Genomic DNA, 18,585 nt, shown 5'->3' with positions numbered 1-18,585 from the left:
GTTTTAATTTAAATGTGTGACATCAAACCGTGGAAATGTCATCAACAGGGCAAATGAGAACACTTTATAGAAATCAAACCCGTATCGGTTACCTTAAACCTGAACTGTGCTGCTCCGTGGTGAGAACACACACACTCACGACACACCCATAAACACACAGCGCTGCTATTGGTTTCCTACACAAGCAAACAGAGAACGTAAAGACACCCTGGGAGTGTTTACTCATGTGTGTGGGTGTTTAATAATGAAGGAATTTCTCAGGAATGTGCAACCGGAGAGGAACGTCTGACAGATGATACACTCAAGTCATCCAAGAAGAAACCCTGGTTGGTCCTAACTGCCACCGCTCAGTTACAGTTTGCCTTTTGGCCACACAGTATCCTATTGCTAGCATTTACATGCTAATAATTCCTAAGTTCCTAAATTCCAAGACGTTCCTGTCCTGTCCAACACCACTTGATGTTGTATCATCTCATGATAAAGAGCAGCTAAAGATTAAATCCACATGTTTTAGTGAATGACATCGATCCTGGTCCCATTCTATATAAGGTTCTATTGATATTTTTTTTTAAATCCTGAGAAAACTAGCCAGAAAATCTGATAAAAATCAATGACATTCCCTGAGACCCCCTCCCCCCCTGACTTACAAGACTGTCACGTTCACACCCACCCGTCCCTCTGCACCCCAACCACCTGATGTATAAATAGCAGTCAACTGTCAACAGTGCGGAGTATGGAAAGACTGCAAGCATGCAACTGAGAGCGGCTTTTGAAGTACTACATTAGCAGTAATACTGGGGGATGGAATGGGGTCGTATCAGAGTTGCTCTTTCAACACCATGTCATCTGGTGTCCAGGTAGGACATGTCCTCCTTCAGGGAGGGGAGGACGCTCAGCGCTCCTCCGCTGGGAGCCGACACCACGCGCCCGCATTGTTCCGCCCGCTGGAGAGCAGGGAGAACCAGGGAGAACCAGGGAGAACCAGGGAGAACCAGGGAGAACCAGGGAGAACTTCTCGGTAAACGCTACTGCTTCTGTCCACAGGGACCGCCAAAATCGACAGTTGAAAGTTCCTTGCGGTAGCTTTAAGTTGACTTCACTTTACACTTATTTTTGTTTTACTTGAACAACTATAATTAAACTCATAATGATATAAATAAAAGTGAAAAAAAACATTAATCAGAACGTAGTAAAGGTTTTTAAAAGCAGTACATGAAAATGACCGTTTTAGTTGACTCGACCTTTATCGTGCGTCTCGTCCACACGGGACATGAATAAACACACACATCTGTGGGCGAGCAGCCGCTATTGCATGCTCACCACAACAACGCTTACATCAGACCACAATATTACCATCCTAATACGAGACATGGGATCGGCCACAACACGCACACAGATGTGGCCCAGAGGCTCCCAGAGGAAATGAGACATGCAGCTACTGTCACTGTTGCTAACAGAGTGGGACGGAGGGAAACAGGAAGGACGAAACAGGGAGGATGGAGAGCTGGCAGGATGCCGTGGAAACTCTGAGCAACAGCAGGTGTTTCTGCTATTTCTCTAACCAGGATTTACGGACCCGTGTCGGGGGATCGATCACTCGTCACGTCTCGATCGGGAGAAATGAAAAACCTATAAGCTTGCAGGTTGATAGTTACGGGGCTTGAAAGAGGACAGTGTGTGACATCGGTGTGTTGCTCTATACATTATGAAGTTATCTGGAAGATCTCATAACTCCAATACAAAATCAAGCACTTACTAGAGTCCAGCCCCTCGGGTAAGATAGCATTACATTTGTGCTCAGATGTAACTCAATTAGCTCGTGCTGGTGTTGGTGATACTAAATCATACTACTACTATTTTTATGTTTTATGCACCGGAAGGGGCGGGACTTTGCCTCTCTTTATCAGAAGCCTCAGAAACCGGTTCAGGGCCTTGACTTTGGAATGAGCATCATATTAAACACACATGGTATAAACTCACACTGGCATGTACGATCCAAACAGCACACCAATAGAGTGAACTGTAGCTAAGCATAGCAGGGTAAATGCATACATCATTCAAGCATCTCCAGGTGGTTCATCAAACTAGTGAACAGACAACTTAGTTTGCTTGCTGCCTGTCAGGAGAGCCGGAGCCGGTGTGTGTGTGTGTGTGTGTGTGTGTGTGTGTCCACTCCATTATTACCGCTGCCAGTGTTTTAAAGAGAAGCCCCGTCGCTTCACAAAGCCGCCTCAAATCGCCTTTCACGGCCCTCATGGGGGATAAAGCACCGGGACAGCACAGAGCCACCCGGAGGCCGACGTCCACACAAAACTGCGTTCCAATCCTTTATCTAATTGATCCATTCAGCTACAAGCCGTTTGCCAGGCAGCCAACCAAAGCACAGATCTTTGTTTCAAGAAACGCAATGAAAGGGAAAAGTCAACATCTATGTCACATTGGCAGAGGACTTATCCTTCATGGCCTTTTCCCTTTTTCCAGTACATGTTCTCATGTTCTTCTGCACGCCACATGTCCTGATGCAGAGAGTCATGTGGTCACACTCATGCACTCTACATCACATTCATACCGCTCTGCTCACCGTTATCGGCATGCCGTGAATTCTTTGCATAGCCTGTAGAATATCTTCAGATAAAAGGAAATGCACCACATTTGTATGTAGAATATTGGATTAGGATGTCCAAAGTGAAAACATTATCAGCTGGCGTGTGGGGATTTCAAAGACGAAATGGAAAAAGTGACATGGCCAGTAAAAAAGCCACCCTTCGTTAATATTTGCTTGCACACAATGATAACGGCCTCCAAACATTTCTGTAGGCATCTAGAAGCTTTTTGCACCTGTCAGCTTGAAGTTATTTTCACTTTTCCTTTGCCAAGGTTTGCAGGATTCCTTTCTCTCCCAGGACTTTCAATGGGATTGAGATCCGTTGAGATCCATTGCTGGCCTGTTTAAACAAGTCATTTATTTCTCCCTTTTCTTGCTTTTGAAGGCTTTGGGTCTTGATCGTGCTGTGGAACCCATGATCTTCAACCCAAACCATGTTTTCTTACGCTGGAGACCAAATTCTGCTGTGAAATCTCTTGGTAGTCATTTGATTTCATGAGTCCTTTGATACGGTTGAGGCCTCCAGTACAGGCAGCAAAGCAGCCCTACAGCATTATGGATCCTCCCCCATGCTTAACTGTAGGCCGGGTGTTCTTTTCCTTATAAGCTTTATTTGATTATCTAAAAAGTGGTCTCCATTGCCAAAAAGTTATATTTTGTCCACAGAACATTTGCCAAGAAGGTTGTGGTTTGTCCAGGTACTCTTTGGCGAAGAACAGTCGTTCTTTGTTATGTCTTTATTGGTAAAATATACAAAGGTAGATTGTCTATGATTATCTTACCAGTCAAAAATAAACATTACGTTTTATGTTGCTTGAATGTTCATGTCTGAATTTACAGTACGGTTCTGTATTGAGTTGTGTTTTCTATATCCGCAGTGTGTTTGGTTATGCTGCATTTTGGGCCCACAAAATTAAAGTCCTGCATTCCAAATCTTATTAACAGACACATTCAACAAAGTACTAATATGGAAAGTTTATGAATTGATTGCTGTTATCGATGTATTCATGTGGAAGTACAATACTCCCCTCTGAAATGCAGTGGTGTAAAAGTAAAAACACCATAACATGTCAAGTAAAGTACAAGTGCCTCAAAATGATACTTAAATAGCGTACTTGAGTAAATGTAGCTGGTCGGTACGTTGTAGAGACATTTAGCTGGACGGCTACAGAAACAAGACACAGGCAAGAAGACTAGCTATTGAATCAAGGTGCAGGGCCTTGAGCAGGGGAAATTCCACCATACACACCTCCCTGAGCTCCACCTCACACACACACACACACACACACACACACACACACACACACACACACACACACACAAGCAGTTACCATATGGCCCCGCAGTGTGATTGAATGGAGCTACACACGGCCAATCTGCATAATCACAACAAAGCAGCCGTTTTGTGTGTGTGTGTGTGTGTGTGTGTGCGTGTGTGTGTGTGTGTGTGTGTGTGTGTGTGTGTGCAGCGAAAGCAACACATCAGTCAAAGCGGGTAACACTCTCGAACACATTCATGCGCGCACACACACTCCTTTTTAGAAGGAGGTGGCGGGGGTGCGGTAACTTCAGAGGGGTTTTTTTCCACAGAGGAGGGGGAAGGGTGGGAGGTTCCAGAGGGGGAGTCAGATTTCTTTAAAAAAAGGCTTGAAAACATAGAGGGAGAAAGAGTGAGGGGGGGAGCATTCCTCCAGTGTTCTTGGACAAAGTCTTCAGTCTGGCTCAGTCATTTATCATTCCCTCTCTTCTTCCTTTCAAAAGGTAAAATGCTGGGCGCTGTTCAGTTTTCGGCTGTGTGGCAGAGCCACTTCGCTTCGCACACGCCACTCATACAGTTAATAATAACAATATGATATGTTCTAGATATATTCATGCCATCAGGCAACACTCAAAAACCTAAAGCTGAATCAGAATCAGCTTTATTGGCCATGTGTGTTTACACATACATGGAATCTAGCTCTGCGTACTTATACACAATATACAATAAACAAGATAAATATAAAAAAGACATTAAAGGCAACAGAGACAAAAAGACAACAGTAGTCAGAGTATGATGTAAGACCAAGAAAAGAATCAATGAAAAGTCACTGTAGTCAATAGTAATTTTCTTTTAAACACTTCAGGTGTCCGTGTGACATGTTATCCTCTCAGCTGTTAATAACCAACTCTCTTTCGTCTAAGATCTCCGGCTACAAACTAACTTCACGGACCGGTTTGTAGATACACACATTGACGACGGGACAAGTCAAGTTTAAGTGAGGCCAAAGTCAAATTGTCAGATTGTGGGTGCAAACAGCGAGCAGGAAACGTTCAGGCGGCCTCCCTGTTTGGGCTTTTGTAGAGAACTGAGGACGAATCGCATAGATACACAGTGACAGGAAGAAATCAGAACCAAATTAAATCGGATGGTCTGAATGCTCGCGTTCCTTAGCCCCACCGGGACAATGGCGGTGTGTTCCAAAAATCTCAGTAATTCATTTCACAAACAAAAGAATGGACAAAGCAAAGAAGTTACCGTACAGCTCAACTGTGTCATGGAGGTGTAAATTCAGCACACATGACTGAACCTCCTAAGGTGGGGCCGGCATACATGTGTGTCACAACAAACACGGAAAAACATCGGAATACGCACACACACACACACACACACACACACACACACACACACACACACACACACACACACACACACACACACACACAGATAGAGAGTCGCAGGCAGACATACAATGGAAATGTCTTCACACCCAGCAATTTCTTTTCAACAGGGTAAAAACAAGGCTGAAACGTAAAAAAAAGAAGCCCTTTGAGGTGGGTCCTTTCACCCAGAGAGAGAGAGAGAGAGAGAGAGAGAGAGAGAGAGAGAGAGAGCAGCCACCCCTTTTCAATTGGAGAGCATTCAGCCAGAAAGCTCAAGCGTTCACTGTTTTGCAGCAGCGTTCGGTCTTCTCCTCTCCGCCGCTATGAAAACATGTTAAACTCGTCCAGATCTGCGGGCGCCACAACAACCACCAAATCACGAATTGGCGACAACGTTGAACAGACAAAGAACGGAGACAAATGCTGAGGAGACGGAAATAGAAAGCAATACTGATCAAAGTGGAAGAAGAAAAAAACACAAAAACAGAGGAAAGAAAAGAGCAGGAGAGGGACTTCTGGTTATTGTAACGTCCCGAACAAGAGACAGTTTGTGATATTGACAGAATGAATGCAGGACACCTGCTTTAAAGGAGCTGGAGAAGTCTTGTCGAGGGGGAAGGGCAGCCAGAACAACAACAACCCCCGCGCCTCGCCCTCCTCCTGGGCTCCAGATCTGTAATGTGACTGTTGCTGCTTCCTCAGCCGAGTGACACAATGGAGACAAAAATCTACACGGTCGGAAATATGTACTATAATATATAAGTATATATTAGTCAAGCTGACCAAGTGTTCTTCTCTTCAATGCGCCTCACGAACACATATGAGAAACATGTATCACCCTCCTGCCGGTCGCTCAGTTCAGTGCAGCTGCAGAGCAGCGTTACGTTTTCATGCCTTTGTTCATTCTGCGATGTGAATACATCACATTTCCACAGTCAGAGACATGATAGGTTTCCTTCCTGGTCTTGGTTAGGTTATTAAGTTAATAAGTGACAGGTTGACATCTAGTAGAATGCAGCCAACTGATCCAAAACCAGAAGATCGCCGCTCAGACATTGTCTGACATTGCTGGTTTTTTCGTCAGCCACCCATCATTCAGGATATGCCCTTCAGGGATTTCCTGTCAGTCCAAAGGGTCTACGGTTAATTTCAAATAAAGGATCATTATTTTATTTTTCTATTGTAGTCCACAACTCATCTTCTTTGCGTTGGAAGCAATCATTCAAAAGTTCAATATTCTCACTTGGCAGGATGTACAGAGCATCCGTCGGCGGGCGAAATGTACAGCAGGTCAGACTAGACCTGCACAGACCTGACCAGACTAGACCTGCACAGACCAGACTAGACTAGACCTGCACAGACCAGACCAGACTAGACCTGCACAGACCAGACTAGACTAGACCTGCACAGACCAGACTAGACTAGACCTGCACAGACCAGACTAGACTAGACCTGCACAGACCAGACTAGACTAGACTAGACCTGCACAGACCAGACTAGACTAGACCTGCACAGACCAGACCAGACTAGACCTGCACAGACCAGACTAGACTAGACCTGCACAGACCAGACTAGACTAGACCTGCACAGACCAGACTAGACTAGACCTGCACAGACCAGACTAGACTAGACCTGCACAGACCAGACTAGACTAGACTAGACCTTAACAGACCAGACTAGACTAGACCTGCACAGACCTGACCAGACTAGACCTGCACAGACCAGACTAGACTAGACTAGACCTGCAGACCAGACTAGACTAGACCTGCACAGACCAGACTAGACTAGACTAGACCTGCAGACCAGACTAGACTAGACCTGCACAGACCAGACTAGACTAGACCTGCAGACCAGACTAGACTAGACTAGACCTGCACAGACCTGACCAGACTAGACCTGCACAGACCAGACTAGACTAGACTAGACCTGCAGACCAGACTAGACTAGACTAGACCTGCACAGACCTGACCAGACTAGACCTGCACAGACCAGACTAGACTAGACTAGACCTGCAGACCAGACCAGACTAGACTAGACCTGCACAGACCAGACCAGACTAGACTAGACCTGCACAGACCAGACCAGACTAGACTAGACCTGCACAGACCAGACTAGACTAGACTAGACCTGCAGACCAGACTAGACTAGACCTGCACAGACCAGACTAGACTAGACCTGCAGACCAGACTAGACTAGACCTGTACAGACCTGACCAGACCTGACCAGACTAGACCTGACCAGACTAGACTAGACAGGCCGGATCACAACGGACCAGCAAAGCCCGGGCCAGATGACAACAATCTTACACAATAGTGCGCAAGGGTGTCCAGCTATTGCATAACTCCACATTCCATTGGGTCACCATTAAAACACACATGCACGCACACACATCCAATTTATCCTCATTCCACCCCTAACTTCCCACGTTTCCAGAAGGAGCTGGTGAAACCGTACACAGACTGCCGGTAGACGTACCTCTATCTTGTCGGTCTTGGCGTCCCCCCAGTATAGCTTTCCTGCCACGTAATCGATGGCCAGTCCGTTGGGCCACCCAAGGGAGCTGTTGAGCAGGACCAGGCGCTCCGTTCCATCCAGGTTGGCCCGCTCGATCTTGGGATGCTCGCCCCAGTCGGTCCAGTACATGAAGCTGAAAAGAGGCCGAGGCGATGCTTACTTCCAGTCATCCAATCGTGCGTTTCTCATGGAGAAGATGTGCATTTCCACAGCTTTTTCTAAACTTTGTGTCGTGTTTTTTGATGAATTAGATTTAAATGTTTGTGTTGTTGCTGCTGCTTGATAAGGCTAGGCATTGTCTTTCTCTGATGGGATGCAGGGCTATAGCCAGTCTCTAAAATACATCACATTTTGGAGTTCGTAGTAGTTTCTTGGTCTGTCCTTTAGTTCCCAATGTGAACATCTAAGGCCCAGGCTTACACTTTAGCTGTGTCCACATGTGTGTGTCCACGCTTCAATGGGACCCGTCTGATCGGGTGGTGATCAGGTACATTTTGTGGTAAAAATAAAAGCAGTTTTTGCATCTCCCTGCAGTATTAGGAGACTTGTTTTTATTGAAGAATAGCCGTGAACAAAGCTCCGCTAATTCAGAAATGGATATTTTCCGATGAATGTTTCACTAAATGGGAGTCAGACCATTGAGTCAGAATTTGCATAATGATTTGTTTCTATTTCGGTCAAAATGAAATGTACTGGTTCGACTTCACCGTCCTCAATGGTAGCTTCTGCCTTGCAGAACATACACACACACACACACACACACACACACACACACACACACACACACACACACACACACACACACACACACACACACACACACACACACACACACACACACACACACACACACACACACACACGCTAACACCTACCCATTAATGGGGTCCAGGACGATGGCTCTGGGTTCATCCAGGTTCTCAGATATCAAAATTTTCCGAGAGGTTCCATTCAGCCTGGTGACCTGGAATACCGCATGATATAATATTAAAATACAACATACTTGCAGTAAAACATTCTTTATAACCATCGGACATATTTGTTCACTTCTGGTTATTTGTTTTTTACTGGTGTTTTTTAAATCTAGCATACTCTGGCTGGTTTCTCAGATTACCAACCTGATTTAAGGCAAATGAAATATAGTTCTGCAGAGAGGTCCTGGCCTACTTACCATATTCTCCCATTTATTAAACAATATTAAAGTAGACCACGACAGCAGCCAGTGTTGTAGATATTCATTTCAAGAAAACATTTATTTAATTATATTAGGTATTGCGAAAGTACCTCGTTAGCAGTAGTTAGTAGTAGAACCCTAATGTAGAGATGTACCTCAATCCGGTCCGTACCAGTGTCGGTCCAGTACAGGTTTCTGGCCACCCAGTCCACAGCTATACCATCCGGGTGGTTGATCTCCGTGGTAACCAGCATCACGGCATTGCTGCCGTCGATGTGGGATCGCCTGATGGCCCGAACCTCATCGTCCGTCCAATAGACGTAACCCTCGACCGGGTCGTAGTCTATCGCGATGGCATGGCGAATGTCATCAACCTGCATGAGCAGAGGGACAATGACGAAGACGTCTTTGTGTGTGTGTGTGTGTGTGTGTGTGTGTGTGTGTGTGTGTGTGTGTGTGAGAGTGGTTTACCTGGAGTACTATGTCGGTGAAGTCTGGTAGGTCCAATGAGATTCTCCTCAGGTCCGTCCGTCGAGCCAGCAGCAGAACCTGCTCTGCTCCTAAACAAACCAGACATATTTCGTTAATTGACAAGCGTCAGCGGAGGAAGTCAGAGGTGTGACCGCTGAAAAGTTGAGATTTTTAAAACACTTTTATGGGGTTGAAAAAGAAAAGAAAAGAAACGCGGCACTCGGCGCATTTCTAGTGACGCGTCTCGGTGTAATCGGGCTTAAGAAAGTCCAGACAGATTTGTAAAAAATAAAATCTCTCTCCCAAATCCAAGAACTAGATAACACAAACCAAGTATGGTCACCGGGTATAACGGGACGGCTGCAGAGACAGCGCATAGGGAGAGATGTTCTATGAATACTGAGAGCACCAAGGGGCATTTAGACAATGGAATAAAGCTTATCTTGGTCTCCCGTTTAATCAGCTATGGAGCGCTTCCATAAGACATCAGAAGTTAAGAATAAATTAGCCTTTATTTTAATATTGGCCTCTGCATTTAACCCATCCTCAGTAATGAAGGAGCAAAGTGTGCTGCCGTGAGCAACTGGGGCTTCAGTGTCTTGCTCAGGGACACCTGGGGAGACCGGGGATCGAGCCGACGACCTTGTGGTTTCAGAACGACCACTCTCCCCATGAGCTACAGCCGCCGCTAAGATACATCCTCCTCTGGTTTCTGGCTTTGAGTCGGATTTGATTAAACTTTCCTCCGCCATGGAAATACAATATTGGACTTCTTAGTTTAGGTGGGGTTCCCCTTTAAAATAACACTGTTTCCACAACATGTCTCTGCTTCTATGCTGATGACTTTCCCCTTTATAGTATGTCTAAAACTCTGCTGTCCCACTGGACACACACCCACTGAGATCTGGCTTGTGTGTTTAGTGGTCAAGGTTACGATTGGCATTCATTCACAGGACGCATGACTCTGTGATAGAAACATGACACCTGGGTGGACATGTTTCTACTCTTTTCCAGTGTGATGCTACGTTAACCACGTTGAAGTGAATATGTAATTAATTACATCAATAAGGTAATAATAAGCTAATAAGCTCTCCTCAAAGGCCCCAGACAGTCATTTCACCTCACTGATCATCAAACATCAAAACAAACTTCTTTCAGACTCATAACCCATAAAATTATCCTGACTTTTAGTCCCTAATACAACAGAGAGGCCGCCCCGGCCCGGCAAATGGCCATATCTTTCAAACGCCACACTTTTTAGTTCATGTTAGTAGTCTTCAAAGTAGTCTTCAAGTACAGGTCCCAATAACACTGAGGACAACGTCAGGGGTATTTTCGCATACTTGGAAAGCTTTTCTCAGTGTGATGCTGAATAGATGCTCAAATGACTTGAAACTTGAAAAGGCCATTCTGTGCATACAGTATACTGCACCTTGTAATGCAAAGCACTCAATACAGCACCACCACAGACTACAGCCCATGCCATGGAGTTGAGTCAACACCTCTCGGACAATATTTCAACAACAACCAACTTGCATGAGCCTCAGGAAGGTTATGTTGTACAGTTACTGGCGCCCCCTTACAAGGAGCAATAGATACTCCAGGGCAAAACCTTCACAGCTTGGAAAGATATAATAGGGTCTGGGATCAGATAAGCTGTAATTCCCCTTGGGTGTACATGCGGGTTGAGAAACATGGTCTGGGTTTGGGTCGACTTGGAGGAAAATTCCAAGAGAATCAACCTTTCGGAACCAACACAAATACCACATGATTAAACGGTCCAATGCAAATATGTATGCAAGAGGATGAACATGCGAACGCTGAATGAAGTTGGATGAGATAAAGATAAAAATACATGGCAATCCATGTTGCAATCAAAAGTGAGTAAATACAAAATAGAAATATTTGGGATGGATCCTTACCATTGATTTCATTGAGGGATATTTACAGTGTTTTTTCATCTTGAAACAAAATGAAGTGACATTTTTGGCTGTTTTGTTCAGTTGTTGTTGAAGGTGCTCAATACAATATTCAGGGCACATCTGTGGCCTCAACACGGCTCTCAACATGGCAACGACTGAGCCGGCGGCTAGCAGCTCGCGGTGCTAACAGCGCCTATAGACTGATGGCACAGTACATCGTGTCTAACAAGGTTTGGATATCAGACTGATGAGCCCCAATGAAATTGTTGACAGCTGTGCACTTTTTAACATGAACTTGGACTAGAGGTCCAAAACAGACCCATGGTAAACCTACCAACACCTGACAGTTCATCACCAGATTTGACAAAAAGAGAGACCTGATCGGACGTGAGCACATGAGACCCGATCTAAATTAACTAATTAAGGATATTAGACGTAATCCAAAATGTGTTCAACCCGAACAGACCCTAAAAGCAGTGGAAGAAGGTCCTTCACTTAAGTCAAGTATCGATAAAAGACTTCAAAATACTCCCCTACAAGTAGCAGCATTTTAAGCTAAAATGTACTCAGTATCAGCCATAAAAGTAGTGGTTGTGCAGCAAAATGTCCCCTGTGACACAGCACACGAGACATTATCAGATTGTTAATACTGATGCATCAAAGCGTGAGCCGCATGTGACAGCTACTGCTCAATGGAGCTAACTACTAGTTAACTACGTTGCATCCCGTTAGCTAGTTTCCTCCGGCAGCTCGTGCCAAAGAGCCACTGGATCCTGCACATCTAAAAGTCCTCTGCTGCTAGTCAGTATCGTTGTGAACATTTTTTCCTCCCGTTGGGGAAAATTGTTCACTTCGCCAAAGCCCGTGTCATTAAAGTATAGATGTCAAGCAGACCCGAGTCTGAGTACGTGGTATCTGGACCAGAGCCAAACCCCGCGGTCCAATAACAATCGGTTTCCAAACAAAACAATGGTCTTTTCTCGAATCTTTGCTTCTATATTGATGTTAAATGTAGGATAAGTGGACGTCTGTGGGCCTCAAACAATGCGAGAGGCCTGGGAGTCTGGGGGTGGCAGTCTGTTGGTGAACAACTCCTAGAGATCGGATACCTGGTTTAATCTTTAACAATTCAGAATATTTGATGAGCTTAGCATGTGTTGGACAAGCTTGATATGAAAAGTTAGTATTAACTACAGCTGTGAAATAAATGTGAAAAGTACAAAACCTCCTTCTGAAAGATAGTACAGTAGAAGTATGAAGTACTACACAATGTAAGCACTCAAGTATAGTAAGATTTCCTTGAATTTGTACTTTAAATATTGAAATGAAAAGTTTATTTTGAACCCTTTTAGATCTCATCTCATGACCGGGGATTATATAGTGCCATATTTAACAATAGATGCAAAAATACAATTTATTTGTATTTTATATCAAAATACAAATAACTTTTCTTCCTGTGAAACAAACTATGGCGTGTGCTTACTTAAGATAACGCCAACCAATGTCAACCAATAACCTTCATGACATCCATTAATCAATCAGCGACTTTTAGAGCATAGTCCTCTGTAGCTTTGTGCCTAAGCCCTCCCCCTCCGTAGTGGTCCAATCAAACGCAATGGATGTTATTTAAATCCCTCTCGTTACTGTCCGCTGCTCGAACGTCCCGTTTCCTCTGAGAATACGTTGCAGCACAGAAGCCAAAGACGCTCTGTCAAAACTCGGAGCTCGCGTGTGCGATCGAGGGATTGCCTCGACGCGGGGGCTGCTGCGCCGGCGGCGGCTAGCTGCTGCGCCGGCAGCTAGCCGCTAACGGCGGTACGAGCGCTGAGGATGCAAAACAATAGCCACGGTGCCGACAGAGCTGTCTGTGTTTCTCTGAGCGCAGAAGAAGAGAAGCTCTGATAACAACACACACGCAGACGGAGAGCGACTTCATGACGTTCTATCTCTACATCGCTCACAGCTGTCTGCTGCTCTGACTTTCACACCTAGCACCTTGAAGTGCAGCACTGGAGTTACTCTCCACCTCAAGCAGAGAGAACACTACATGATGATGTAACAATTACCGAGCAAAATAAAGCAGCAACACAGCCTCATAATAATACAAATAATAATAATGGTCTACAGACAAATAAAGTCGTAGACACCAATTCCAAAAACCTCTATCTGTCTGCGGTGAGAGAGATTTGAAGCGTGAGCCTGTTCATCACTTCTTTCCTGATCCTTCCAGTCTGGAGACAAAGAGCTCTGCGGTCCCGAGGGATCCGGCACCGTGTTTTGGCTGTTTGCTTTCGGATTGAACAGGACTCACCTCATGGGAGACAATTAACTGCTTTTCTTCTTTGTCTCTCTCACCTCTGACTCTGAAGAGCGCCCATCTAAAGCGGTTCAAAGTGTGTCTCTATTTCCATTCCCCTCCTTCTCTCTCTCTCTCATCTTTTGTCTCACATGTTGAGGCCGATTCACCTGAACCTCAGACACAAAGCCGATATAAATAAATTAAACCGAAAGTAGTTGTAAATATTTTATAAAAGCACAAAGACGATAAATTATCTGTAATTAATCACAGTACAAAATCTCCAATATAAAATAAAAAAGAAGCCAAATAGACCACATAGTTCTACAAATCATGTAAATCTGTCTCCCGCTCTCGTTCCCGCTGTAATTTCACAACCAATCAAAATCTGGCATCTCTCAGCTTTGGCAGCGATCAGATTTGACAACAACGTTGTTCCGTCGTTACCTAAATGACTGAAGGGAGGGGGCAAGAGGGGGGGGGGGGGGGGGAGTAAATGAAGGGAAAGAATGAAAAGGGAAAGAGGGAAAGCATCTGTGATTCCACTCTTCTCTTCGCTCGACTTCATTCTGAGACACTTAAAGACCCCTGACAAACAGTCTCTCTCACACTCACGCACGCACGCACACACACACGCACACACACACACACACACACACACACACACACGCACACACACACACACACACGCTCTGCTGCCAGCATAATAACAAACGCTTCAATTTAACCAGCCAAGCAAAACAAATTAGAAGCACGGACACAAAGACCGACACACACACACACACACACACACACACACACACACACACACACACACACACGGACTGCAGGCTGACACAATAGAGCATTGTTGTTTTTTTATTGTCAACAGTGGCTAAGTGATTGGTTGGCATGCTTCGGTCAAATGGAAAACGTTCACATAGCGCAGCCTCACAGACACAGACGCGCTCTAGCGCAGTGTTGTGTTTTTTTGCAGAAGAAGGCTCTATTGTTTTAGCACCGTGGGAATCAACATGGCGGGCCGGCCGGTCAGTCGGTGTCCCAGTCCGCGAGCAGAGAGGTCGTTTTTTTTTCTTGTTCTCAAGCTGATGTGCTCTACTCTGGGACACGACATTGCACACCGCAGACAATGGTGACATACTAGACACTCTGTGAATCCACTGCGAGTTAAGGCTGCACCAAACATCCGCTCGGCTCCAGCAGGAATGAACACGTCAAGCTAGCGGTGCCAATCGTCACCATACCGTGTCGTATTGATTCTTTGGACACATTAGACAGGGCAATTGCCTGCGATCAATATCTTCTGTCAGCTCCATTTATATCAACTCACAAAAAGCACTTCAAATATGATTTGACCATGTTAATGCTGGGCTCTGATGGAAGAGGAGACATTCCACAACTCCCACGCTTATCATTTTCCACGACTATTCCAGCGCTTCCCGTTAATTACCTACAAACCAGAGAGACCTAACGGTTTCATAACGAACTGTGTATTTTCTTGGGCCTGCAGCTGCACGGTTGATTCACTCGGCGGGAGCAGAGATGGCTGTTGAATCCGCTCTGGGTTTCATAATCAAATCATAATTGAAAAGAACTCATGTCTTTGGGATTGTCTCCTTAATGACTAGTCATACTGGTGTAAATAGGGTCCATACCTGGTTTGCATGTCTTCCCATCTGGTTTCAGCTGGACCCCCGTGGGGCAGGCACAGCTGTAGAACGGCTGGACTGGAGAGAGGAGGCAGAGATGACTGCAGCCTCCGTTTTTGTCGCTGCAGGGGGTCTGGACTGCAGCGAGGTGACACAGAAAGAGAGAGAGAGAGGAGTGGACGAGAGATGGAGAAAACTTGATTAGCTTCCTGAATGTGTGCTGCCCTGTACGTTAAACAGAAACACAACCTTTGACTTACTGTAAGGCTGCCGATAGGACTCCAGGACCTGGATGTCCATGGGAGAGTAGATCCCACTGAGGATCTCTCTGGTTTTGTCCCCGCTGTGTTTGTTACAGGCGTGGATGGAGCGGGTCTGCCAGTCGGTCCAGTACAAGGTCTCCTCGGACAGCGTCAGAGCGAAAGGATGGGTCAGGGTGCCCTCCACCACTGTTTCACTGCAGGACAGAATCAAAGCGCCTTCAGAGTCAGAGGAAGAATCCTATTTCAAAATGGCACTTGTCTGCCATGGATTATTAATTTAATGGATCTTACGTTCTATCACCATAAGAGCCCGATAATCCTTAATCATTAATGTTACAAATGGTTAGATAATGGTGCCAATGTGGGTCGCAATACAAACATCGAAATGAGGCTTTAAACCGTAATAAGGTCAGTCACGATATTTACATATTATCCACTTATCGTATGATATATGGACATGACCGTGATCATTTTTATGCAATCGAATGGTAAACGGACTTGCATCACCAAAGCATTGTCCCCAACAAGAATAAATAGCAAGGTTGTCCTTCCTTATTAGACTTGTGCATTGCACATTTTTGTTGCAATGGCTGATTAAAAGACTTGTTTAATTCTGCTGTAAAGACATAAGCAGGGTTCATACACATACATCTGACCAATGGTTTCATGACTTTTCCATGACTTTAAACCAAATTTCCATGAACAAACATTTAGTGAAATCTGGGTGTAAACAGTAAAAAGTGAGTAAATGTAGTATTTAAACTAACAATGAGAATACAAAGCATACAGTAAACCTTAAATGACACAAATGAATGAGACAATAGTTTGACTAAAAGAATAAACATTTATATAGATGCCTGTATGTATGCCTGCTTAAATTTTCTTTTAAAAGCATATTAATTATTTCAAACTCAGCGTAAATGAACGTCATGAACACATGAATATAACACATTTACATGACTTTTACAACACTTTTGGGATTTTACTTTTTTCAAGGACTTTTCCAGGCCTGGAAATAACCATTTTAAACGTCCATGACTTTTCCAGGTTTTCCATGACCGCAAGATCCCTGCATGAGGGTCTATGGGACACTTTTGGAGCCAGCCTCAAATAGCTGTTTGAGGAACTTGCAACAACACAGCATTGTGATTGCTGCTGGCTGTGTGCTGGAAGAGAAACAGAGGCCTAGAAGTCTAAAGCCCCTCTATTCACCCTGAAACCTCAATGTTCATTAAACCACACAAAACAATGGTGTTGGACAACAACAAACGGAGGATTGGGGCTCATCAGCAGTGAAGCTAAAATATAAGTGTCAAATATGTCATGAGGGTGGCAGTATAGGAAAGCCATTAGGTCATTAAAATCACCAGAGCATGTCCTCTTGGCAGAACATTTTGATGCGAGGGTGGTTTTCAGGGAAAGCTTTGAAAATAAAATAATTGAAATGTAAAGTTGTTACCCTCTGGGGTGCACAAATTTGTTGGTGAATATCTCGACCACACTCCAGTGCAACGTGGACGACGAGTCTTATGAAAACAACACATTTAGAAAACTATGCAGCCTCGGTGAAGGTATTCCCTCTGTTGAACCTTGGGGCCAAACAATTACAAAGAGCGTGACGGCTGGAGAAGTGTGTGATAGATTTGATCAGGAGAGAGTGGCTCTTTTCTAAAAACACACTTTAGAAATCACTCACAGGAAAATGCACTCGCACAAACGCACTTAGGCGCCGGATCAAAGGAGGCTTGTATTTAGAATATCAACACACCAGAAACGGCCTTTCATCAATCATCATTTTGGGCTCTTTTGTGTGTGTGTGTGTGTGTGTGTGTGTGTGTGTGTGTGCGCTGTAAAAGCAGTGGAGGCTGCCAGCAGTGGTTAAGAAAGAAAAAAAAGAAAGAACAAATTTAACCAACTCCAGATTTCAAAGCTCTGTTCAGCTTTCGAATGTGTGTGTGTGTGTGTGTGTGTGTGTGTGTGTGTGTGTGTGTGTGTGTGTGTGTGTGTGTGTGTGTGTGTGTGTGTGTGAGCGTGTTAATTGGAAAACAGGCACATTATTGTATTACTCGAGCTGTCAGGTATATTCACGTAAAAGCCCCCCCCCACATGTCTTTACTGTGACTCGATGAGCTTTCGTACAACACGATATCTTCTTCACATACCGACACACAATGAGTGCTGCGGTTACATATAAACGCGCCGTTGTGCTGCATCTGAGAATACCCCATTTTTCCAACAGCGTAAAAACATTTCCACTGGATTTTGGTTTAATTCAACCTCAACACCGCGCTGTAACAACTGCAGAAGTTAGCTGCAGGCAGCATTACGCCGCACTGGCAGTAGCTTCTAGAGAACGGCTTACTTTACAGTTATTTCTGACAGACTGCCTAAAAGAATCCATATCGTAAAAAGTTAGACTTTCATGTCTTTTTCTATTAAAGCAGGTTGAGGTACATTATAAATAAGTGTATTCGTGAAATGTGCTAAAACAATAGAAAATAACTAAATATAACAGGAGTAGAACGAAAGCAATTGTAGTTAGCTGTTGCGGTGATGTAACGTGTTGGCTGGCTAGTTAGATAGCTAGATAGCTAGCTTATCTTTTTCCGAAGCGACGGGGAGTGAGGCGGTGGCCACTGACCGCCAGCCCATTGCCCGGCTCATTTTCTTGCAGATTTTTGTGTCAGAATTAGCAAGCAAGCTAACTAGCCAACTGTCCACTACTTTGCTAGCTAGTTTGCTAATTCCACAATACTTAAATGCTCCACTGGTTGGGGAAGATGAGCCACAAAGTTGTCACGGTTATCTGGCGATATCATTGAAATGAAAAGAATCGAAGGTTGAATATCCTGTCAACGATTTGATTTGGCTGCAAAATATTATTATTATTGGTGGTGTACCTCTGAATTTTTGTAACTTGGCGCGGGACCAACGGTCACAATAGCAACGGCATTTAAACGATTTGAATGGGAATGTCTACTTCGACTCTTCGTTGGCTAAAAGCGTTATTCAGACAGTGAATACTGGTTTATTCAGACAGATCGCATGAGA

General features: G+C 44.6%; 1 protein-coding gene across 2 annotated transcripts in view; it reads right to left on the bottom strand.

Moving 5' to 3' along the window:
- The window catches only part of lrp5 (low density lipoprotein receptor-related protein 5), a gene marked incomplete at both ends in the record, with an annotated part of 57,601 nt that overhangs the window by 19,677 nt on the left and 19,339 nt on the right, over positions 1-18,585 (bottom strand). For both annotated transcript variants that reach the window (XM_079223042.1, XM_079223043.1), the window contains 6 exons: positions 7,721-7,892; positions 8,635-8,723; positions 9,089-9,307; positions 9,405-9,493; positions 15,278-15,409; positions 15,532-15,728. In XM_079223042.1, coding sequence (XP_079079168.1) covers positions 7,721-7,892; positions 8,635-8,723; positions 9,089-9,307; positions 9,405-9,493; positions 15,278-15,409; positions 15,532-15,728 — 898 coding nt within the window. The remainder of the gene's footprint in view (positions 1-7,720; positions 7,893-8,634; positions 8,724-9,088; positions 9,308-9,404; positions 9,494-15,277; positions 15,410-15,531; positions 15,729-18,585) is intronic.

The sequence above is a fragment of the Taurulus bubalis genome (assembly GCF_910589615.1).
Source record: "Taurulus bubalis genome assembly, chromosome: 9".
Taxonomy (NCBI): domain Eukaryota; kingdom Metazoa; phylum Chordata; class Actinopteri; order Perciformes; family Cottidae; genus Taurulus; species Taurulus bubalis.
The sequence above is the reverse complement of the archived record's forward strand: the minus strand, read 5'-3'. Positions and strand labels throughout refer to the sequence as shown.